At 52.0% G+C, this 25,861-nt stretch overlaps 1 protein-coding gene across 6 annotated transcripts in view; it reads right to left on the reverse strand.

The window, feature by feature from the left end:
• Nucleotides 1–25,861, reverse strand: part of SSX2IP (SSX family member 2 interacting protein) — a 632,083-nt gene that overhangs the window by 84,830 nt on the left and 521,392 nt on the right. For all 6 annotated transcript variants that reach the window (XM_086954035.1, XM_086954027.1, XM_086954031.1 and 3 more), the window contains one exon: nt 2,166–2,322. In XM_086954035.1, coding sequence (XP_086810161.1) covers nt 2,166–2,322 — 157 coding nt within the window. The remainder of the gene's footprint in view (nt 1–2,165; nt 2,323–25,861) is intronic.

The raw sequence follows: 25,861 nt of genomic DNA on the forward strand, positions 1-25,861 counted from the left end.
TCATACCTCTTGGATTCCCGATCAGGCGGAGCCGACCGGAATACGGTCTGGGAATTGGAGGTCTGGATGACCAGATTATCGGGGTGGGGTGGGTGGACAGGAAACATGGGTTGCGCCGGGGCCGGGCGTCTGGCCACGTTCCTATCTACGGGCAAACCCATAGCGGGCCTGGACCAAGTGCCCAGAAGAACGTCAGTCAAGGCCTCATTAAAGGGCAGCAGAGGCTCAGCCGAGCTGGACTGCGGTTTAAGGACCTCAGTGAGGAGGTTAGTCCTCACGGCCGTGACGGGGAGCTCAAGTCCCAAGGCCTTGGCAGCCCTCATCAACACCACACTATAGGTAGCCCCCTCCTCCGAAGCCACGGTAGGAGGAGAGACAAAACCAGTGTCTGGAGAGGTGTCCAGGCCACTGGCCTCTCCCAGTTCCCCTGTCCAGTCCTCTTGAAACTGACACGCTTGGGTCAGAGAGTCATCAGACCCCTCCCAATCCTCCTCATCACCCATCTCCTGATACTCAGGGTTTTCAATCAATGGGGCCGACTCATAGAATTGGAAATCTCCAAACGGCATCAAAAGCGGCGCCAAGCGGAGCCGTTCCGACGTCGGAGGCAGAGCAAGGGAGGCATCGGGGGCGGCGCCGCCCGAGGACGGCGCCGGAGGCGACACCTGACGGACCGACGCTGGGGGGGTCGTAAGGTCCACCGGTGAAGATCCAGATCCCGAAGAGGGTCCAGTGAGGTCCCGCGGCACCGGGCCCGAAGGTGCTGGCGGCGTCGGGACCGCTTTACCCTGCGGCGCCAGGCCCGAAGGTGCCGACGGTGTCGGGACAGTGGGGCCCTGCGGCCCCAGGCCCGAAGGCGCAGGAGGGGCCGGGGCCGAAGCACCCGACGGCGTCTGGGTCGAAGCCCCCGACCCGCTAGGGGCCCCAGACAGGTCCGCTGGGCCTGGAGGCGCCGCGGAGCCCCTCGGAGGGGAAAGGGACCTCATGGCCACGAGGAAGCGCTCGATCTCCTCCGGCGTCGCGTCTCGCCCAGGGACCGGAGGGTGTGGAGCAGGACGTGATGCCTGCGACCCCGAAGGGGCCGCGTGGGGGGTGTCACCCGAACGCCCGGCAACATCGCGCGAGCGTCGGGGGGAGTCAGAAGAGCAATGACACCTCTTCGACTTCTTGTGCTGGTTACCTGACGACGACTTCGACCCGGAGGAGTGGTGCCGACTCTCGGAACTGTGGTGGCTACGAGCGCACGGCCTGTCCCTCGACCTCCTGTGGGACCGGGACCTCTCACGGCGCGGGACCGACTGCCGGAGTTCGAGTCGCCTTCGGGACCGCTCCAGCCTGGCTTTCGAAGAGAGGGCCCGGCAGTCGGAGCAGGCCTTGTCGTCGTGGTCGACGCCTAGACAAGTTAAGCACAGGTGGTGAGGATCCGTGACCGACAGCGTGCGGTCACAATCCTCGCAGTGCTTGAAACAAGGCATCCCTACGGCACTAATCGGAGTCGAGAAGACTTCGAGAAATGATGAAAAAGATCCAAAAAAGTTAGTAAAAAATTGACTAAGGGTTACTGCTTTTTCCAGATCTGCGCTTGCTGGCACGGAAAAAAGAAGAACTGACGTCAGCACGCGGAGGCGGCGTCTAATTACTCAGACGACATCATCACGGCGCCCACGATGCCGACGATGGACGCAAAGCCGCAGACGACGCCTACCGACGCGCAAGGGTACTGCTACGCAAAAGTTTCCGGATCCAGTCTGACGTCTGGGGATATTCGAAGGTAAGGAATCTATCACTAACGTGACTCTTTCAGATATTTAATTTACAGGCCATGGGTACATGTAATAATACTATACTAGGTATTTACAAGTGGGTTAAATGTGCCAATTGGAGGAAAGCCAATGTTACCATGATTAGAAGAAATAGCACAAGCATTTTAACACTGGCTAGAGTGAAGGCAAAATGTTTGGGGTGACCCTGCAGAGAGGGCAGAGCCCAACAATAGGTAACTGTTTATGGTAAATATAATGGATCTAATATTATTGCAGCGTATTGCTGGATATGCAAGTAGTGGAAAATTTGTAAAAACTCCATGTGAAAAAAGACATTGTAGTAGCTACATTATAAATTAAGATATCCAACAAGTCATCTGAAACTGTGCAATGTTAATGTACCTGTCTCCTTGAACAAGATGTACTGTTTTGCAAAGCTCTATTGTGGGTGTGGAGGGAAGAAGTTTCCTTGACGATCCGGAAGGAACTCCAGCTGACCCAGGATGAGATTTCTTTTGATGTGATCTTGTTTGCAATTTATGATCATTTTGGTCAGGACCTAAAAAGAAATGACGAACAGTTATTTCAACAAAGTCTATCATTTGCAATAGTTTTTAATATGATCCACTTGCACACAACTATAATATTGTATACAAAGTCATATTCTTCAGTATCCAGAGGCAACAAGACATTTACTTACCTTCAACTATTGAGACTTGACATAATACCTTAATAATCTAAGTCTATAATGTACAAGGGTAATACATTCTCCAGAAAAACACTACATCTTGTCAAATGTTTACAGAGCGTTGCTTACAACATACAAAATTTCAATTAAATGACAAAAGACATGAACAAGTTTCTTACTTTCAGTAAAGGCTATTTATCCCGGACTTTTTGAATATTCCTAAGGTGTCAGACTGGATCCAGAAACATTTCCTTAGTATCTCTGCACGCTGAAAGGTGGTGCGGTGCAATAATATCAGTTGTTTAAAGACTGTCAGAGCATCCATATGGGAGCCCCAAAAGCGAATTTAACGACTAGTGTGCAGAGTTCTAGATTTATTAATAGTCCAATCACAGAACAGGGAAGGACGGGCGAGGAATCTGCAGCTAGAGTCTCTACCAAAAAGAGCACTTCAGGATGCAGATTACTCACATTTTGAATAGATACCGAAGCAGTACCTATGAGAGGTGGGCTGTTAGTGTATTCAAACCAGAAAGTCATGCAGAACCAACCAGGCAAAGTTCCCATCTCAACAGACTTGGCTGTCCGGACAATAGTGCTTTGTGAACATATCTAGTAATACCCAATTAGCTACCTGGCCAATATCTAGGACAGGGACTCCATATGCTAACGAAGTGGTAGAAGCTTTGGCCCTGGCAGAGCGGGCTTGTAAGCTTTCTGGAGGCTGCTTATTTGCCACTCCATAGCAGATTTTAATGCACAACACGATCCAGCAAGAGGCGGTATGCTTATGCAGAGCCTTGCCTTTATCCACTCCCGAAAACCCCACAAAGAGCCGATCATCCACCAAATGTTCTTTGGTACAATGGATTTGTAGAAACCGAGAGCTCTTTAAGCAATGGTGTCCCTACTCCACAGAGGGGTGATGCAGATAATAGAACGCTGCTTGAGTGATGGTTTGACCAATGTGGAATGGCGTCACAACGTTCGGTAGAAAGGAGTCTCTAGTTCGCAGAACCAGCTTATCAGAGAAGAAGGTGGTGTATGGTGAAGAGGTATGCAGTTCCTATGAAAAGATGAATGTCTACCAGGAGGAGATGGGGGGGGGGGGGGAGGTGGGGGGGGAGTGCTCCTTTAGGAGCAATGGTCCTCTCCTCACACACCCCACATGGTGTCATGCCTCGAACTCCTTGTTGGGACGACACTGCAATGCCCAATGGGCCCCAACTGGGGCTCTTTGCCAGAGTTCTTTTCTTTTTGCCTATGTAAAGCGTGGGGTGTGATAGAGAAGTGTGTGAATGGAGTGAGTATATAGGAGGAAATGTGCAGTACAAAAAACTATAGGAGCCCAAAAAGAATAATTTAATTGCTGGGTTCCCATGTTATGATTAAAAACGTGGATTCATGCGAGAGATGGAAATAATGGTCCACTTGAGCAAGTTATAGGCAAGGAAATATTGGGTCAACATGTTTCATACCTATTATTGTCCAAGTGAACATGGCATTTCTTCAGGACCAGTTATCCTTATCTACTCACGTAGGGGTGGTCAGTGCAAGTGTATAGTACCATTCCCTAAAATAGTCACACAGATGTATAGCATACCTTCTGGGTAAAACCCAATTAAAAGTTTATTGGGGCACCAATCGCGTGGGGCAGAATAGATACTCAGTAGCATACCGACGTCGGTGATCATGTCTAGTGGCTGACCTACCCTGCGTTCTGCTGTTGCGGAAGTGATGTCCCCCCTGCATGTTTGCTGAATGAACACACTAATCCTGAAACTCACTCAAGCTGTGCTGAGGTGATGGCAATCAAGAAGACAACTTTAATAGTGAGAAGCCGCAAAGGACATCTGTGGAGAGGTTTGGAGTACACATTAAAATAGTAAAGGCAAGTTTAAGGTCCAACTTGGGCATTACAAACAGAGAAAAGGGAAACACGTGTTGTAGCCATTCCAGTATGCTGTGTGCATGCATAATTAATTGACTATACACTATTACCTGTCAGGACATTGTTTCTTAATGCATCTTCCTTACCCACTCCTGAATTGGTATATGGGTCACACTTCTGTAAATTTTACGACGTGGCTGCCAGGATGACATCAGCCACCAGATTTAAGCTGTTCAGCTGTCACCGCTCAATCTCCACACAAGAAAGTGGAGGTTGCAAAGGCTCATGTGCAGAACCCCGGCCTGTTGCTGCAACAGTAGGTCCTCCCAGAGGGCAGCTTGATTGGAGGACATATGTTTAAGCCCAGGAGTTATGAATACCAAACTCTCCGTGCCCAATCAGCAGCCACTAAGGATGACTGGGGTCCGGTCTGTCTGAACTTGAAAATTCAGGCAGAAAAGTTATCAGTAGAAAGGCAGTCTATGATCCCACACTGCCCTGTTTGTTGCAGAGCCACATGGTGCTGGTGTGGTCTATGAGCACATGTACCAGCCTCCCACTGATGAACGACAAGAACACTTTCAGTACAAAGATTGATATGGAGTCAGGAAACTGCATTTGATCTACACATCTCCCAAGTAGCTGTCCCAGCCCAGAAGCGATGCATCGGTCACCAATGTCTGCTCGGGGTGGGGAAGGAAGAGGGGGACTGCCGCTGACCCAATCATGGCCCCGAAGCCACCACTGCAGGCCTGTCACCTGGTCATAATAATTATTAGAGTCCATTCCAAAAAGGGAGTTTAAAGAATGATGCCTTGTGGTAATGAGAGTGTAGAAGCCACGGTCTTACTCGGTTCGGAATTTGGTCAAAGTTAAACCAGCGTTGAGTCTGCATCTGAGAGGACAATAGGGTCACTACTTCCAGTAGCAAAGTCAGTATAGGCATTCACATATCTATGGACACCCAGGTAGCCACCTGGGAAATGTCTAGGACAGTGACTCATCCTAATGCAGTGGTATCAGCTTTGGTCCTAGAAGAATGGACAGGCAGTCCTTCTGGAGGCTGCTTTTTAGCCAATGCATATCAGATCTTTACGTAGCACAAAGTCCAGCAAGAGATGGTACTCTTCTACACAGCCTTGCCTTGTTTTTGCTCCTGAGAACCCCACAAAGACCTGATTGTCCACCTGGCGGTCTCTTGTATGATCGATGTAGAAGCAGAGTGCTCATTTGGGTTCCCAACAATGGTGTTTCTCGTCCTTTAATGGGTGAGGCGGAACATACAACACTGGCAGGGTGATGTATTAAGGTTCCATTAGAGTATGACAAAAGGAGAAGGGGAAAACGTATGTTTCAGCACTTTTAATAAAAGCATTACAATCAGTGACAAATAAGGAGGGATGATACCCATCAAAAAAGGGTTACTTGTAAGCCTGGGGTCTTTTCGCCACTGAACTCAGCGAAGCTACGCGGAGTTCCGCAAGTGGTAGAGTGTGTTAGGTCACTCAACGCGAAGGGCACCATGCGCAGCACCAGAGGGCGCGGTTTCTTTCTGCCGCTCAAGTAGATTTTCTACTTGAGTGGCACCTTCCTCAACACAAACGGATGGTTTCTCAATGACCATCTTCGACCACCTGCATTGAGAAATCTTGTTGGGAGGTGGTCTAGCATTGGATTTTCCTCACGAACCAAAGAAAAAAACTTTTCAGAACTCTGCATGCTCTGCAGAATGCGTAAAATCCTGCGAAAGGAGCAGAGTTTACTGCCCAGGCCTTGTTATTTGAACAAGTCACTCTGCAGCAGTCAGGCTATACAGGTTACTTACCTTCGATTACGATGCATCTTTAAGAGACATATGTCATAGATTCATTACCTTAGAATTACCCCCCAAGGGTCAGACTGGATTCGGAACACCTTCTCGGTCGCCTCCACGTTCGTCGTCTGCATCGCGTCCGCTAGGATTATGTCACTGTGCCTATTTAGATGCCGACCCTGCGCGCTGTCAGTTCTGACACAATTTTCCACGCCAAAAGCGCAGAGCCATGCAGGACACGGCCCACTGGTGAGCTAAAACTAGGGCCTGCAAGGGAGTCTCTGCCCCTAGAAGTCAGTCTGCGGAGCAGGGAGGATGGGTGGGGCGGTAAGGAATCTATAACTAACATATGTCTCTTACCGATACATTGTTACCAAAAGTAAGTAACTTGTTAATCTGAAAGAGACTGTTAGCTATAGATTCCTTACCTTAGAATAGATGCCCCAGCAATACCAACCCTGGAGGAGGGTTTGCGAACCTAGTTCACACGAGAAAGTCCTGGAGGACAGAACGGGCAAAAAAGCCATCCCTCCGAACTTTGACTACCCAGGTGGTTATGTCTGGTGAACTTTGTGCAAAGATGCCCACATGGCTGCCTGACAGATGTCAAGGAGTGGACCTCCACATGCAAGAGCAGTGGAAGCAGCTGTAGCTCTGGTGGAGTGAGGTTGGAGCCCCATCGGAGGTTCCTTTCTAGCCAATGTGTCGCAAATTTATATACGAAGGACAACCCATCTAGAGATGGTACGCTTCTGGACAGCCCGACCTTTCTTGGCACCTGCATAGCCAACGAAGAGTTGATCATCCACCCGTAAATCTTTTGTGCGGTTGAGTCTCTCCTCCTCCTTGGAAGGGGGAAAAGGTGGGAAAAAGGTGAGCAAAGTAATGGTTTGTCCAATGTAAAAGGTTGTAACCACTTTTGGAAGGAGCAACTTCGTCCAGATGCATAGAGAAGAAAGGGGGCTTAGAAGAATGAGCTTGAAGCTGACTCACCATGCGAGCAGAGGTGAAAGCAATAAGGAAAGCGGTCTTCAGAGTGAGGACCCTGAGAGGACAGTTGTGAAGAGGCTTGAAGGGAGCGCACATAAGATAATTAAGACCAGGTTCAAGTCCCACTGGGGCATAACGAAAGGAGATCGAGGCAAAAGATGAGTAATGGCCTTAAAGAATCTATTTACAATAGGGGACTTATACAAAGATGGCTGATCTGGTAGCCGAAGAAAAGCAGGGATGGCCGCAAGATAGCCTTTAAAAGTGTCCAGGGGGGCGTGGCCAAGATGGCGGGCTGAGCGGTCGCACTTGCCGAGGGCTCCCGGACCCCTGAATTTCTGCACCGCTTGGAACCGCTGATTCCCCCCCCGGATCAAGCGGCCACCGAGCCTGGTGCTTGCGGTGGATGTGTGGAGAGCCCGCTGAGCCTGGTTAGCGCCGTCGGGGACGAGATTTTGGCCGGTGTAGCCCAGATCGGACCCCGCTGCATGACCCGATTGGGAGCTGGAAGCCGCGCGTCTCCCGACCCTCGGAGCGCGACGGGGTGATCGGCCCCTGAGGTGTGAAGTCCGCGGTGGTGCATGGGCTGGTGGAGTTGGATTCGGCGACGGCTCCGCACGAGGCTTGGAGCTGTCCAGCAGTAGCTGTACGGAGCGGAGCGGAGCGGAGACGCAGAGCGGTGGCGGAGTCGGTGCCCCCTTGCTACGCCAGCCCGCGGCTCGGCGAGGCCTGCCGGTGGGGGTCGCCTCGGCTGGTTATCTGTGCGGATCTGGGGACCGAGTCCTTCGAGGTTACCCTCTCCCTGACGCAGTGGACCCCGGTAGCTGTGGCATTGTGACTTGGCCCCCTGACCGGATTTCTGGTTTTTGGGTCGGAGAAGGACAAAGGGTCTCCATTTTGGGCGTTGTCCCCAAGACGCTACTGAGCGGCCATTTTGTGGGGACCCGGCCGGGCAGCTCATCCCCTCTGGCGCTCGCTACGGACACTCCCGGCTGGCATATAGCCGCTTTCTCTGCTATTCAGCGAGTCTCAGTGTTTGTTCTCGCTCAACGATGTCGAATGCCAGGGGACAGCGAAGAGGCGACCGGACCTTGCCGGAGATGCTGGGACGAGGCGCCCTACGCAGCGGAGGTGCTCAGCTGGCTGCGACCTCCCCGGCTCCAGCCAGGGGGGCGGAAGGAGGAGAACCCCCGGTGACGAGGTCCTTTCTCGAGTCCCTGTTTAGCTCCCTGAGGGAAGACTTCCAAGCACTCAAGAACGAAGTGGCCGGGGAAGTCCGCGAAGTGAGGAGAGAGATGGACTCCCTGGGGGACCGGGTGAACACGGTGGAGGAAGCGGGCCACTCCAGGGATGAGGAGATCACCCATCTGCAGCAGGAGGTCATACGGCTCCGGGAGCAACAGATCGAGCTACAGGCCCACGCCGAGGACCTTGAAAATCGGTCCAGGCGGAACAACATTCGGGTCCGCGGAGTGCCGTCTGGTGAAGAGGGGGAAGACGTGACGGCATATCTGGTGGCCCTCTTCCGAGCGATCCTGGGAGAGCCGGAGGACTTTCGGATTCGCATTGACCGGGCGCACCGGGTGGGCCGCCCCCGCAGGGCTACGGCGCCCGCCCCGGACATTTTGGCATTCCTCCCGAACTTTCCTCTGAAGGAGCGGATCCTCCGTGAGGCACGAGGGCAGCAGCCTTTTCGATTCCGAGACCACCCTGTGACACTGTTTCAGGACTTATCTACGGTCACGTTGCAGAAAAGGAAGTCCTTCAAGATCGCTACGGACTTCCTTCGGGAGCATGAAACGCAGTACTCCTGGGGGCACCCCTTCCGCCTGATCTTTAGGTGGAACGGGGTCTTACATCAACTTCGGTCCCTTCAGGATGTTTGCGATGTGCTGGGCCTCACTGCAACGGACACGGATACCCCGGCCCCGCGACGGAGGCGCAGCAATCGTAACGGCTGGCAACGAGCTGAGGGGGGGGCCTCTCCCCCGGCGGAGCGCCCGGGCTCGCCTGCAATCCGGGCTGAAATGGCGGCTGCCATCCAGGAGGCCTCCAGAGTGGCGACGAATGGCGAAGTGGCCTTGACGGCCTGAACTTACTCCGGGGGGAGTCTACTTTAGCACATTCTTATTGCAGGTGCGGGGTTTCGGGGGGTGGCGCGGGAGGAAGGGCGAGTGCGAAAGGTGGTGGCTGGACGTCCACTAGGTTGACTTTCCACGGCCTTGTCCGTTTGGGCCGGACTGGGACAATGTTTCTTGTGAAAAGTTCGAGAAGCGGGGGAAGGGGTCGGGGCGGTCGGGTAGTTGTTTCGTTTTTGGGACCTAGAGGGGGGGCCAGTTGCGAGGGGTGGCGCGGTTTTGTTGGGGTGGGGGTAGGGGGGGGGGTTTTGGTTGTGGGAGGTTGGGGTCCGGGGACTGTACTGTGCCAATGGTTGATTCAACGTTGCTCTGTTTTGAGGTCTCGAAAGTGGCCTTCTGTGTTTGCTGACCAGGCTTCGCCTACTGATATGTGCTTCCGGACCTCTCTCTTAGATGGCTCTTAAGGTGCTTACTCTCAATGTGAAGGGACTGAATAATCCGGTTAAGCGGCGGGCAGTGTTGTCCCTGTTGGAAAACTCACAGGCGGACATCTGCCTGTTGCAGGAGACCCACTTGCTGGCTAAGGACTGCACACGGATGAGAACCCCCAGGTTCCCCACTCAGCTATTTTCCTCTAGTACCTCCAAGACGGCAGGGGTGGCCATTTTGTTTTCTAGAAGGTTCAGGGGTGAGGTTGTGAGCAAGGTGGCGGAGCAGAAAGGAAGACTCCTGGCATATAGAATCAAGGTGGGGGGCTTAGCACTGACTGTAGGCTCCGTTTATTGCCCCAATGATCATCAGGACCAATTCTTACACAGGGCCTTGGACGACGTTGCATTCACCTCTGATAGGCACATAGTGTTGGGGGGTGATTTGAATCTGGTTTTTGATGCAGCGCTGGATAGGTCTGTGCAGCGGCGCCAGCAGTTGGGTGAGCTCTCGGGCTCGATTCGAACTCGACTTGCGGAGCTGGATCTGTATGACTTGTGGCGAGGCCTCCACCCCGCCACCCGCGCGTATTCTTATTTTTCACACGCCCATAGATCCTATGCGCGCTTAGACCACCTTTTAGTGTCGGGCCCGCTGCTTCTTTTGGCTTCGAATGCAGACATGGGGGTCCTTTCTCTTTCTGACCACGCCCCAGTTGAGGGCACTTTCACTCTTCCGCCGGCGGCTCGGTCGAGGGGGGTCTGGAGGCTCCGAGATACGCTTTTGCATAGGCGGTCGGTAGTGGAGCAGATCAGGGCGGCCATTTTGGCTTTTCAGACCGTGAACGATAATGGGGACACCTCCCGTGCAACGCAGTGGGCGGCCCTGAAGGCAGTGCTCCGAGGTGAATTCATCGCGATTTCCGCTGCCGAGAATAGGGACCGGCGACTTAAGAGGGATGAGCTCACCCAGCAGGTGAGGGAGCTGGAACAGGTTCATCACAGGACAGGGGCCCCCAGGGTGTGGAGGCAGCTGAAGGCGGCGCGGAAGCTCCTGGCAGCCCTAGACACGGATCGGGCGGAGTACGCAGTGCTCCGCCTGAAGCACAAATATTACACGGGAGGCGATCGATGTGGGCGGCTCCTGGCTAACAAACTCAGGGTGCAGCACCAGCAGCACCGAGTGAAGGAATTGCTAGACCCGGCCGGAGGCAGAGTCACGACAGACGACCACATAGCAGACGTCTTCCGCGGCTTTTATGCGGACCTCTACTCCGGGGAGCCCCCTTCGGCCCAGGCTGAGGGGGACTACCTGGACTCGGTTCCGCTTCCGTCGCTGACTCGGGATCAGGCTCAGTATCTGGAGCGTGACATACGCATTGAGGAGGTGGTCACGGCGATATCCCGGCTCAAACTGGGCAAGGCTCCGGGCCCGGATGGCTTCATCCCGCTGTTTTACAAAACCTTCTGTCAGGAGCTGGCGCCTCTGTTGACTCGCCTTTTTAACTCCTTCGCAGAACCGGGGGCCATCCCATCCGAATTTCTTCAGGCCACGGTCTCAGTGATCCCTAAGCCGGGCAAGGACAGGACCGCTTGTGGGTCCTACCGTCCCATTTCGCTGCTGAACACCGACTTGAAGGTGTTCACCAGTATCTTGGCGGCACGCCTGGCGTTGCATCTCCCTGGCATGGTTGACGCGGACCAAGCGGGCTTCGTGCCCGGTAGGCAAACGGTGGATAATACAAAGAGGGTGACGCACATTCTCGAGAAGGCCTCTAGGGTCCCTGGAGAGAGGATGCTCCTGTCCATTGACGCGGAGAAGGCCTTTGACAGGGTGCACTGGCCCTACCTTGAGAAAGTTCTGAGCAAATTTGGGATAGGGGAGAAGTTTCGTCACCTGATCTTTAACTGCTACCGGTTTCCATCTGCGGTGGTCCGGGTGAACGGCGGCAGCTCTCGACCCTTCCCCATTGAACGGGGCACGAGACAAGGGTGCCCGCTCTCCCCTTTGCTCTTCGCCTTGTACATGGAGCCATTTGCCCAGAGAGTTCGGCAGAACCCTGACATTATCGGTGTCCAGAAGGGAGGGTTTCGCCACGCGATTAGCCTGTACGCGGATGATGTCATACTGACACTGGATGACCCGCGGAGATCGCTTCCGGCCTGTGTGGAGGAACTGAACTTATTCGCGGATGTGCCGGGCTTTAAGGTGAACCTGGGTAAGTCGGCCGCCCTAGATATCTCGCTCTCTGCTGCCACTAGAGTGGAACTGCAGAGGCTTTACCCTCTGAGCTGGTCCAAGGACCAGATCCCGTATTTGGGGATCCTGCTGGCACCCTCCCTCCCGGAGATGGTCAAGGCCAATTACGCAGCTCTAGGCACTAAAATCAAGGAAGAACTGGGCCGGTGGGATAAAGGCACGCTGTCGCTACTGGGTAGGGTATCCGCAGTGAAGATGACCCTTCTGCCTCAAGTGCTTTACCTCTTCAGAGCATTACCGCTCCACCCCCCTGCGGGGTGGCTTGCGGAGACTCAGACTGCCATTGCACGATTCGTGTGGCAGGGCCGTAGGCCGAGGATCAAGAGAAGCATCGCTATGCTCTCACCGGAGTCCGGAGGGCTGGGAATACCGGACTTACGGAAGTATTTTCAGGCCGCCCAGCTCCGATACCTCGTGGAATGGAGCCGGTGGGAATCAGATAAACACTGGTTGTTCCAAGATCAGGCGGTGGCGGGTCGGACGCTGCAGGAAGTCCCATTCTTGAGGAGAGCCCATCGGCCTCCCAATCTTTACGCGTCCCTGGTGACGCGGGTCCCGCTCCAGACGTGGGACTCGGTGGCTGCCAGATGCGAGCTGACTACCTTCCCCTCTCCCTTCACGCCGCTCATTGGCAACCCGGACTTCGGCCCGGGGCTGGAACAGGGAGCCTATGAACGCTGGCGGGTGGCCCGCTGCTGCACTCTGTACCACTTGTACTCCCCCGAGGGAGTTGTCTCCTTCCAGGACTTGCAGAGGGATTATGGCCTCCCTGAGACGGAACGCATGCGATATATGCAGGCCCGCCACTGGGCATTACAACCCCAAGTGCGCGACGCGGCACACAGGGAGATCACGGAATATGAGCGTTGGTTAATTACTCGCACATCGGACGCCAAACTGATCTCGGACCTGTATAGGATGCTGCAGCCCCCCTCATTTCACATTCACAACCCTGGTCGGGAACGTTGGGAGCGAGAGCTTGGGCGTGAGCTGAGTCATAAAGAATGGGACCACATCTCCTACCGCGCGCGCCACTCGGCCTATCACACGGGTCTTACAGAGACCTTTACTAAGATTTCGACCTACTGGTACCGCACTCCGGAGAAACTGCATGAGCTGGATAGGGCGATACCAGGGACGTGCTGGCGCAACTGTGGCAACACTGGTACACTGACACACATTCTGTGGGAATGCCCCCTGCTGGCTCCGTACTGGGAAGAGGTCCTGAGCGAGGTTGACAAATGCTTCGGGATAGAACTGCCTAGGTTTCCGGCCTATGTCCTGTTGGGGTTGCCGAATGGGTTGATGTATCCCCTTAGGTCCAAGAGGGGTAGACAGATCGCAATTGCGCTGGGGTCAGCGGTGCAGAATATTCTCATACACTGGCGCACTACAACACTTCCTTCTGTAGTTGGTTGGCTGCACAGATTGTGGCACGTTCTTGGAATGGAAAAGATGTCCTTAGTGGCCCTGGGGGATACTAATACCTTTGAGGAATTGTGGGAGCCCTTTCACAGCCTGTTATGCTCTGAGTTCCGAGAGATTACCTGCCCTAGATATCTGCGTCTGTTGAGGCTGACGCCGCCGCCGGACCCGCCTGCCTGAATGGGTGGGGTCGGTGTTGCATAGTAGTGATTCATCGAGAGTTCACAGTGGCGGAGACTGTAGATGCTGGCACAGTACAGGGGGTGGGTTGGGAAAGGGTTGTTTGGGGTTTTAGTTTGGTTGGGTAGGTTTTTTGGAGCGGGGTTGTTTCCCCTCCCTTTTCCTCTCCTCACTCCTCCCCTCCTCTCCCCTCCCCCCCCCCCCCCTCCCCTCCCCCCGTCGTTTGTCCGTACCCACAGGTGCTGAAGCTACGCTCCCGAGTTGGATGGAGCCTCTCACGAATTCTGTTTGCATTGTTGTACTGGCTGTATGATGCGCACTGAAGCGCGGATCTTGTGGGTCACCTGTTTCTTACCCCTCTGTGTCCTATCCCACCCTGCTTCAATAAAATACTTTAAACCTAAAAGTGTCCAGGGCAGAGCCCTGTTGGGCAAAAGAAAGTAGATTCAATAGAACCTCAAAAAGAGGGACTGAAAGGGAATCTTTCAGCCTTTGCTGTGCACAATGCCACAAATGTATTCCATCGACTGGCGTATACCTTTTTAGTGGAGGGACGCCTGGCTGCCAAGATGACATTACAAACTTCGGGTGGAAGGTAAAAAGCTGTCGACTGTCGCTGCTCAATCTCCATGCAAGGAGGAAGAGGCTGGACAGGTTCGGGTGAAGAATCCTCCCCTGGATAGACAGAAGACTGTCCCAAAGAGGCAGTGCAAGTGGAGAATCGATGGCCATGCTCAGGAGCTCTGGGTACCAGACTTTGTGCCCAGTCCGGAGCCACAAGTATAACTTGGGCCCGGTCACGCTTTATCTTCTTCAGTATTCTGGGCAGAAGTGGCACAGGGGGAAAGGCGTACAGGAGGCCAAAGTTCCACCAGCGTCAAAAAGCATCGCAGAGCGAGTACCGCCTTGGAAACTCCAAAGCGGAGAATTGCAGACATTGAGCGTTCTTTTCGGTGGCGAACAGATCTATCAAAAGCACTCCCCACTGCTGACAGAGACTTTGCACCACCTCACAGTGAAGACGCCATTTGTGATCCACCAGGCACCGGTGGATGAGTTTGTTCACCCTGGCGTTCAGAGAACCTGCCAGCTGTTGAACCACCAGGCTCATGCCCTGATGTTCCAGCCTCTTGACATAGGGTCCACAACCCCACCCACCCAGTTTATTGTAGTACCACATGGCGGTGGTGTTGTCCGTGAACACATGCACCACCTTCGCCTTTAGAGAAGGAAGGAATGCCTTCAGTGCCAGGCAGATCGCCTGTTCCAGAAAGTTGATATGGAGCCCTGACTTCCCCTGAGACCAGACATGTATGATCTCCGCCTCTCCCAGATGGCCGCCCCATCCCAGGAGTGACTAATCTGTCACCACTAACATCTGGTTGGGGAAGGGAGAGGGATCTTCCCCTGACCCAAACTTGGTTCATCAGCCACCACTGCAGATGTTGCACAATTCCCTCAGATCTGGACGTAGTCTGAAAGATTCCCTGATGCTGCGCTCACTGGAACTTCAGGTCCCACTGCAGAGCCTGCATATACCATCCGGCATGATCCACCTGCAGGATACAAGAGGCATGAGGCCCAGCAGCCAGAGAGCAATTCTCACCGAAAACCGGGATAGAAGCTGAAACATCGGCATCATAGCCCGAATATCCCGGACACGCTGCTCTGGAGGACAGGCCCGAAATTGCACTGTGTCCAGAACAGCTCAGATGATAGGGAGCAATTGAGAGGGATTCAGGTGTTACTTCAGCACGTTGATAGTGAACTCCAGCAAATGCAAGAGGTCCACCGTTGTACGGCGGTGGGAGCCAACAGCCTGGGGACAGCTCGCAGCCAGTCATTGAGATAGGGGAAGACTGTAACACCTGTTCTGCAAAGATAAGCTGCGACCACCATGAACACTTAAGGGGCACTGGTAAGGCCAAAGGGGAGCATTGAACTGAAAATGCTCGTGGCCTACTATGAACCTGCAGGTAGAGTTTGTGGACTGGCAGGACGGGGATGTGAAAATAGGCGTCCTGCAAGTCTAACACCACCAGCCAGTCTGCAGGGTCGAGGGCAGATAGGACCAGAGCCAAGGTCAACATTTTGAACTCCTTCCGGAGGAAGCGGTTGAGGGCCCTGAGGTCTAGAATAGGATGGAGATCTTTGTCCTTCTTAGGCACCAGGAGGTAGTGGGATTAGCAACCATGACCTACATCTAGCGTAGGAACCCTCTTGATAGCTCCCTTGGCCAAAAGAGTGGAGACCTCCTGGCAGAGAAGCGATAAATGATCCTCTGACATGCAATTGAAAGATGGTGGCACAGAGGGAAGGGTAGTCTCGAAGGGGAGGGAATAGCCCCTTTGGACTATCTGTAAAACCCACCTGTCTGACGTGGTTTGCCAGTGGGGGAGGTGATGGTGAATCTTGCAGCTCCTTGGCTATTAGTGGCCCTGAAAAGATTGGACTAGGAAGGTTTGGAGGCTGCTGCGGGGGCAAAGGGTGGACTGACCCACCCATTGGCCCCCAGACCCACGTCGCTGGGTCCCATGTCCGCAGCCACACAGAGGCTGGGCAGCTTGTGTGAATCAGTGGCTGGTCTGGGCCAGACATGTTGGGGTGCCCCTTCCGTAGACATGAAAGTGGCGAAAAGCAGACTGAGGTGGACAGGACGATGCTACGAGGCCAAAGGATCTGGCCTTAACTCGAGAATTCTTAAAGCGCTCCAGCACTGAGTCTGCTTTGCTGAAGAAAAAGGCGACGGCCATCGAAGGGCATGCCCAGCTAAGTTGAGTATACATCCCCCAGAAAGCCAGACGTCCTCAACCAGGCGTAGCACCGAAGGGCTACCAACATGGCAATCGTTCTGCCCAGTTAGTCGGTGGTATCCAGTCCACATTGTATTGTGAATTTGACTGCGTGTCTCCCATCTGTCAATTCCGGGGAGAGAATGGTCCGGGTCACCGTCTGGCACTGAGGCAGCACCTGTGCAACCGAGTCTCTGATAGTATGGGAGTATCGGCCCAAGAGGCACGCAGTATTCATAGACCGGATCAGGGGAAGGGTGTTGGGTGAGGAAAACTGGGTAACCCTGAGACGGGCAGTGGCGGCAGGCAATCGTCCGTTCCAGAGGAGCCCCTGTGCTGGGCATGGACCAAATTCCCAGAAGGACGTCAATGAGGGCTTTCGTTGAATGGCAAAGGGGGTTCGGAGGAGGTTGCCGCCGGATGAAGAACCTCTGACGGAGGTTAGTCCTGACCACCACAGAAGGGATCTTCAGGCCCAAGGCTTCAGCTGCCCTTCGCACCACCACAATATAACATGCTCCCTCCTCTGTTGCCACAGTAGGGGGAGAAAGCATGCCAAGGTCTGGGGAAGTTTCCAGACCAATGGCATCACCCAGGTCCTTTCCCCAGTCTGGCTCTTCAAGCTAGTCTTTTAAATGGTCAGGTGACCCCTCCCAATCCTCTTCACCACCTTCAGGGTGATAGGGAATGCCAGGGATGAACAGAGGAACAAAAAGTACCCTCCAATGTTGGTTGGCGTCGATCGGCTCCGGGTTCATCACGGGGGAGAGGATGGGGATGGCGGTCGGGAATGTAGGAGAGTAGGGTCTGCAATCCTATGATCACCCAGATTTTTTGCTTTTGTTTCACTGGTTTACGACTTTCTCTGGCTGTGGGCCTGCCAATCAGACCCACAGCCTGGCTGTTCTCTCTCTAAATTACGACATGTACCCTAGGTGCATTTACCAATTGGTACTGGGCCACCTTATCAGACCCTGTAACTCAGGGCATAGGTGTACCCAGGGCCTACCAGGGGCTGAAGCATGTATTATGCCACCCATTGCTGGCCTCCTAAATTTGACACAACTGGCTGCATGACAGCTGGGGCAAAGTTGTGTACTCACCCTTTGCTGTAGATATAGTATACCTATATCTAACCCTAAAAATGGACACACAGATTCCTATCAGTCACTCCTATGGCAGGCCTTAACAATCCTGAAGGCAGAGTGCTTGGAATCGTGTGAGATGGTGCTCTGGCATGAGCTGAGCCTGTCTGCAGCTTGCGGAACCAAGTCCTAATAGCTGTTCCATGAGATCGCATACCATATACTCTTAAGTGCATTATAATCCTCGCGGTTAAATGCTATCTTTGGTATTGCTTTATTAAAACATGTCGAGTAAGGTGTCATACGAATTGGAATACTAACCCCTCGCCAATTCTGGCAACGGGGTTAGCATTCCACCCTTCTAGAGGGACAAGACATGTATGTAACTGTGAACCCCGGTTAAAGTTAAACGAAGCCTCAGCTCCACAAAATGGATGTTGCCACCACAGACACGAGTCCGACCTCCTGCTGCTGGGAGTCCTTCCAGCGAGGAGAGCTCGGACAAAGGGTTTCCTGTCCGGGGCGGTGCTAGCACCATCCCAGACAGGGTTTTGTGTATCCTGGGTAGGCAGGGCTTTACAGGAAGGTGACTGCTGAGTGGCACCCCGGTGCTCACTACGCATAGGCCGGTCAGAACCAGTTCCAGGGGCACACCAGCCCCTGGCCTGGGGAAAGTCCGGCATGGGAGAGGGGTGTAACCACCCCCCTCCTAGTCCCACCCATAGGCAGGACCTAGTCACCGGGTCAGCCCCTTTTCTTAGTATAAAGATAGGAGCGGGCCCCCTGTTCAAATTAGACCATCTTTGGCATCAAGACATGACTTTCTGCAAAAGTACTTCAAGATTTCTTCTTCAAGATTCTCCCTTGTGACTAAGGAGTAGTCACCCTGCATCCGCAGGCACCATCTTAAGAACACTGCGGTCTGCTGCAAGTCCTTCCTCAGGAATCCGACGACACAGCTCGACGAGACCCGGCTTCCCTGGCACCTCTGACCTCTACTCACCTCTACAGCCAAGCTGAGAACCGTGAGTGCGACGAGACCTCGAGGGACCGACGAACGCCAAGACTGCACGACTTCTTTACAGCAAGCCCGCCGAGTAACCCTCTGATGAGTGCTTTGGGGTCCGAGAAGCCCCGACCCTGAGCAGCTCCAGCATCGAAGTCCAGCCTCCCAGCATCTCCACGATCTGCGTGGGGCCCTTCTGCTTTTTGCTGCTCACCGCGTTGTTTGGCTACTAGCCCGCTGGCTGGTGGCCTTCTTAACCACGCCCGACGACATCACTGCTGCTGGTCTGGTTGCTCCAGACTGGCCCATGCTCCCTTCCAAGAGAGGAGCACCCCGGACCCTCCTGGTCCACTCAAGACGCCATTTTAGGTCCACCGCGTGGGCTTGAATTAGCCAAGGCTTTGTTGCCCAATACTGGGTCCAGCGACGCCGACAGCTTCATGCATCGTGGGACAGCTCGCTCCTCCATCCTGGTCGCCAACAACGCCTCCTGGTCCGTGAGATCTGCAGAGCACAGCGTTGCCCACTCACCTAGTCGAGGTGACTACCATCCGGTGCCCTCCTGGTGCCACCTGACTACTGGCTAGTAGTCACGAACTTAGTCCCCTCTGCTTTCAGGTGTCATCTGTCTTCAAGATCCAGGCTTGGATCACTTCGAACTCTCTTCACTGGTCGCCTGCCAGCATCTTTCTTCCAGGCTCCTGGCCCGTCTACGAGGATTCCCGACGTCTTTTGAGACATATGCAGCTGCAGCCCCTGGGCTAGGTAACTTCGGCATTTCAGTGCCCCAGCATAGCCTCACTATCCAAGGGTCAGAATCCACTTTCGTTTTCCTCCTACCAGGTCGGGTTCGCCCGAGAACACTAACTTTGTCTTTACTAGCTACCATAGACTTTGTCCCGCATCACGCGTGAGAGTGCACACTCTGCACCCGGGTCTCCTAGAAGTAATCTAACGATTCTATAGTCAAGTCCTAGCGATTCCAAAGCCTATTAGTACTGTACTTACCTGCTAGTAATTTCGCATTCCACTTTCAGAGTATATGGTTTTCCGTGCCCCTCGGGCATTTGTATATACTGTGCTAACTTAAGTATTTTCGTAAGAGTTTTGTGTTGTGCTTAGTACCCTGTCCTCATAAAGAGTACAGGGCTGTTGTGATTTTAATAAATACACTGTTTATTTTCATAACACTTGTGTGGTGTCCTTTCACTTGGTATTCAAGGGGTATATGTGTGGTATAACAGCTGGCTTAACACGCCCTCTCGAGTCTTTAGCCTTAGACTGCTCATATCCACGCTACTAGGATAGCTGGTCTATAAGGTTGACTTACAACCAATCATCAATAAGGGTTGTCTGGACTGATACATAGTGTTCACTAGAATAGTGAGCACTGCATATCAGGCTAACTTCTCACAGGGAACACAACTGGTGCTGGGATCGGTGCTGGGGAATGTCGAGTAAGGTCGACCGGTGTCGATCCTGATCCATGCCTGGATTCAAGGGGGTCTGCCAGGGCGGGGGCCGCTGGCATCGAAGGCCCAAGAACCCCAAACGGCTCTGCGAGGCTCGAAGGCGCGCTGGTGGAGTCGGCCTGCCCAAAGATGGAGTGCAGTAATTCGTAAAATGCACAAAGCTGGGCAGGTGAAGCTCCGGCTCCCAGCAACAGAAGGAGGTGCATTCCAGAGGCAGACACCTAAGACTGAGCCTTTGAGCATTGACACTCCGGGTCCCGTGTCACATCAGCCGACCGACGGAGGGAAAGCGAAGAGCGCCCGTGCTTCTTCACCTTCCTCTTATGCTTTGACTTACCCGAAGACTTGGTGGACTTTGAGTGCGATGAGGTGTGGGAACTCAGCGACCGGTCTTGAGACCTTCCTCTCCAGCGAGACCGGGGACAACGCGGACCAGACTGCCGGGCCTCCAAGTGCTCTCAGGACCGCTTCCGCAAAGACTTTGGATTCATGACAGAGCACGATTTCGGGTTGCACTCCAGGTACAAAAGGCACACAAGGAGGAGGAGTTTGAGGCGGGGCTAGGTTTCATAAGCGGCTGCAGGGCGGGAAGCGGGCAATTCATTGAATGTTGTCGCGCGTTTAACTGCTAGCGCTGATCTTAAAAATTGTCACTCATTCTGAGCTGTTTTAAAATCTCTGTATAGAATTCTGATTTTTAGAAAACTACGCTAAATACTCACCGCTTAGTCAGCACTCCCCTTGCCTGCTCCCCTTATCCGAGGCCTCAGCCAATCGGTCGCAAGGAGGAGGAGTTAAGCCGGGGCTAGGTTCATTATGTTGGGCTTATCGCGGGAGCGCAGCGGGCGCGCCAAAGGCAAGCCCGTCTGCGCCCGTCCGCTCCCAGGGGCCACGCACTTTGACCAATTTACCACCTATTCTTCCGCGGAGCTCAGATCACCAACGCATACCTGCCCCTCTCTGGACTCCGCAACGCAAAGTCGCTTAGTGGCTAATGGCATTCTTCATTCCCAGGCGTGGTCTGTTCCCCCTCCCACACCTGAACCCCGTCACCCTTTTAGCACAAAATCCTCATTGCCAAGTGACACCACCCTCCGCTTTCTTTACCTGAATACCTGTTCCCTGGTAAAGCATCAACTGGACATTTTCTTGCTCCTTACCACTGATAGACCAGACGTTCTCCTCATTACCCAAACGTGGCTAACCCACAACTCTCTGCCTGATATTCTTGCATACTGTCAGTCAACCGTCCTTTCGGAAAGCCAGGGGCGGTGTCGCTGCTATAATCCATAAGGACCATAAATTTACCACCCTGACCTCCTTGGTCCTTCCGGAGGTCGAGAATTTAGTTGTAAAACTAGACACAGATACTGGGTCCTTAGTGTTAGTACTTATCTACCGACTCCCTCGGGCAATGTCCACCTTCCCGATCTCTCTAAGTGAGCAAATGGCCGCCCTAGTCGTAAACTTTGCCAAGGTTCTACTCGTCGGAGATCTGAACTATTGGTTCAACGATGCCGTGGGCGGGGCCCATGCCATAGAACATTCTGAGCCCCTCTCCAATCTGAATCTATCCCAGCATGGCGTAGCTGCTATTATTCTTAAAACTCACCAGTTTCGAGAACTCTCACCCTTGTTGCTTCCAAACACAGAAAATATTGTCTTCAAATTAGACACTGATAGCGGAGCGCTATTAATAATCCTACTATACCGCCCCCCCCTCAGAGCATGGCCACGTTTCCCTCCTTGTTAGCAGAACAATTGGCCTCTTATGTTATTAACTACTCTAAACTGATACTAATTGGGGACTTGATTTACTGGTTTGACAATGTGGCATTGGATCCCCCAGCTGCAGAACTGAATGACCTACTACAGGACATTAATTTGAAACAACACATACATTTCCCCACCCATCAGAAGGGCCATAGTCTTGATCAAATTTGGTCATATAATTTGTCTCCATCTCTGCCCTCTATATGCCCCTGTAGTTGGTCAGACCACTTTTTTATACGATTTTCATTTATAATTAATGGAACTGCTAAATCTAGACCACAGGCTGGCAGAGACATTCGGAAATGGAAATCTTTAGACTTACCGGCATTTTTAAATACTTTAGCCACCACCCTTCCCTCTCAAAGCGAGGATATAGAGTCCAGTGAAAAGATATTTTCACAATGGCTACATCAAGCTGCAGATTCCCATGCCCCTTTAGTGAACTTTCCTAGATCCCGTGGGAGGGAAGCCCACAAATGGTTTACTCCAGAATTGAAGAAATTAAAAATTGAGATCAGACAAAAAGAAAGGAAATGGAGAGCTAACTATTTACCACAGGATAAAGAAACTTACTGTTCAGCTAGGAAAATATACCAAAAAACTATCCTACAACATAAAACTGACTACTTTTCATCTAAAATCATGAACTCTGTGAATAAATCTAAAGAGATATTTGACACAGTGAACAATCTCTGCAATGACGATAGAACTGCTCCTTCTATAATCCCTACTCAAAAACTGATTCATTGAACGATTTCTTCAGGGAAAAAATTATCAGTATAAAACAGAACATAATTAGCTCTCCCACTCCAATCCCAATAGATGATATATTCTACAATATCTCTACACTACATACCTTTTCTCCCATTGAGTTAAAAACCTTAACTGATCTTCTTACCAGAGTCAAATCTGGATCACCTGATGATATCTGCCCGCCCTATATTTTTAAAGAAATAGGACTTGCCATTCCTCAAAGCATTCTCACCTTACTGAATGACTCGCTCACACAAGGCAGGGTACCTAATGGGTTCAAGCACGCTTTGTTGATCCCTTTAACTAAAAAATCTGCCATTGATCCTTATGATCTCACAAATTATAGGCCGATTTCTCTTTTACCTTATCTGTCAAAAATTCTGGATGCCCATGTCTCCAATTGTTTGTCAAACTTTATCGAATGTACAGAATACCTGGAACCGAATCAGGCCGGATTTCGTCCCTGTCATTCGACCGAGACAGTGATACTGGCGGTTCAGAATAACCTGGGATCTAATGCAGACAGACGCTCATCAAGCATTGGTGCTTCTGGATTTGTCGGCCGCGTTCGACACGGTTGACTTTTCCATTCTTGTCAACCGTGTCGAACAGGCCGGCCTCAGGGGTCCCGCCTTGAGCTGGCTGAAATCTTTCATCACTGAACGCTCTCAATCTGTTAGACTGGGGACGTTTACAGCCCCAAAAACTGTCTCCATCTGCGGAGTCCCGCAAGGATCGTCTTTGTCCCCTTTACTTTTTAATTTATACCTGCGCCCTCTACTGTACTCTCTGAGAAGCCACAAGGTTACAATTTTTAATTATGCAGACGACCTGCAACTTGTTTTCTCATTGGACTCCTCGGATGCAGTGGCTGAATTTAAAAAAACTATGTCCCATATACAGAGATGGATGAATTTGAACCATCTTAAGCTCAACCCGGGCAAGACAGAACTTATCTTGCCCGGGAAAAGTGAAATCAGTTGGGGACCCCACTTTTGGCCATCTGACATGGGAACTTCTCCCACCAAATCCCACACTGTAAAGAGCTTGGGGGTAACGGTTAGTGAGGATCTGTCGCTTAAAAGTCATATTGGCACGGTAGTCTCATCCAGTTTCTTCCAATTGAGAAAAATAAAGAAAATTGTCCATTTCCTAACTCATTCAGCTCTAATTCAAGCGATCATTGCTTTGGTGTTATCTCGACTTGATTTTTCTAATAGTTTGTATTTAGGCCTTCCAGCAGGTCAGCTTAAGAGATTACAGTATGTCCAGAATCAGGCAGCCAGGCTCATAAGCAAACAACCTAAAAGGCAATCCATTAGGCCAGTATTGGAAAATCTACATTGGCTGCCGGTAGTCCAGAGAGTTGCATTTAAAGCCGGTTGCATTATTTTTAAGGCTTTGCAAGGCAAGGGCCCAAAATTCATAAAGAATTTGGTATGCAAATACACCCCCCCCACGTAATCTTCGTTCAGCCCATCAAGAACTATTAAAGGTTCCATCTTTTAAGAAAAAACGTCAGGGCGGCAGCGGTTTTCATTATTTGGCCGCTTCTTTATGGAACGCCCTTCCACTATCTTGAAGACAGAGTGATACTCTTCTCACTTTTAGACAAACCTTTAAAACATGGCTGTTTAGACAAGCCTACTCTTAAATAGGTGGAACATGTGCCCTTGCACTAATGCACTCTTAGGTGTTATGTTGCGCTCCCACAATTTTCGATAGCGCCATGAAGCCTACGGGCGTAAGTGCGCTGAATAAATAAAATTTAACATAACATAACATGTACATACTCCCACCCAAGAAAAGGGACACATTTTGGACCAAATATGGTCCCATAATGTCTCCCTTTCTACTCCATTAACCACCCCTTGCATCTGGTCAGACCACCACCTAATACAGTTCTCGATCATTATTTGTGGCCAGTTAAAGACCACCATCCCGGTACGACCAGGAAGTGGAAATCCTTAAATAATCAGGACTTTATTAACACCCTGGCCAACTCATTACCCACCCTCAGCCATAACGTAAACTCTGTGGATGAGAAGCTCTCTGGATGGTTATTGTCAGCATGTAATGAACATGTCCCGCTCACTAAATTCTCTCGTGCCCGCCACTCAGACGCTCACAAATGGTTCTCCTCCGATCTCAAAAAACAAAAACTTGAGTTACGCCAATTTGAGAGGAAATGGAGACTTGGGTACTCCACAGAAGGCAAGGAGCAATACACGATTGCTCGGAGAGAATATAAAAAAAGCCATATTGGACACCAAAGCGGCTTATTTCTCTGAGAGAATACTAAATGCTCACAATAAATCGAAGGAAATATTTAGGGTAGTGAATGACTTGTGTAATAACGATAGAACAGCACCTGCCCAAGCACCTACCAAGGCTCTAACTCCTTAAATGATTTATTTCTGGACAAAATAGCTACTATTAAAGACAGCATACCTAATAGTGCCTGCTTGGACTCCCTGGAAGACATGCCTAGCAACCCCTCCACATTAGATCTCTTTCCTCCTATCGACCCTGGTATACTCGCGAAAGTAATGACCCGGGTCTAATATGGATCACCCAATGACTGCTGTCCACCCCATGTCCTTAAAAACATCTTCTCCGTCATACCTCATAGTGTACTCTCCCTCCTTAACGAGTCACTACTGCAGGGCATGGTCCCTTGCGCCTTTAAAAACGCAACAGTGGTTCCCCTTTTCAAAAAAACAGGGGCTGATCCTACCAATCTCTCTAACTACCGCCCTGTATCTCTCCTCCCTTTTGAGGCTAAAATATTGGAAGCATATGTGGCTAGGTGTCTTTCCAACTTCATTGAATCCTCAGACTACCTGGAGCCGAACCAAGCTGGTTTTCGCCCTGCGCATTCTACCGAGACTGATTCTGGCAGTCCTGGACACCATCAGATCAAACGCAGATAGGGGTATCCATCAGGCTCTAGTGCTTCTGGACCTGTCGGCTGCGTTCGACACGGTCGACCATACCATCTTACTGCACCGTGTCGAACAGGCCGGCCTGCGAGGTCCGTCACTTAACTGGGTCAAATCCTTTCTTGCCAAACGTACTCAGGCAGTCAGGCTCGGGAAGTTCATTGCCCCCAACCTCATCTCCACTTGCAGGGTCCCTCAAGGCTCTTCCCTGTCCCCGCTCTTGGTCAACCTATACCTTAGGCCCCCGTTACATTCTTTAAAAAACCAAAAGGTCACCATTTTTAATTATGCAGACGATCTGCAGCTAATATTTCCACTCGACTCCCCGGACTCTGTCACTGAGTTTCAGGTCACCATGCTTCACATCCACCGATGGATGGACCTGAACCACTTGAAACTTAACCCACGTAAGACGGAATTGGTGCTTCCTGGGAAAAGCGAGATCAGTTGGGGCCCGCACTACTGGCCGATAGAACTAGGGCCTCCTCCCTCGGTGAAAAGTCTCGGGATCATCATTAATGC

The sequence above is a fragment of the Lissotriton vulgaris genome, chromosome 1_1, assembly GCF_964263255.1.
Source record: "Lissotriton vulgaris chromosome 1_1, aLisVul1.2, whole genome shotgun sequence".
Lineage (NCBI taxonomy): Eukaryota > Metazoa > Chordata > Amphibia > Caudata > Salamandridae > Lissotriton > Lissotriton vulgaris.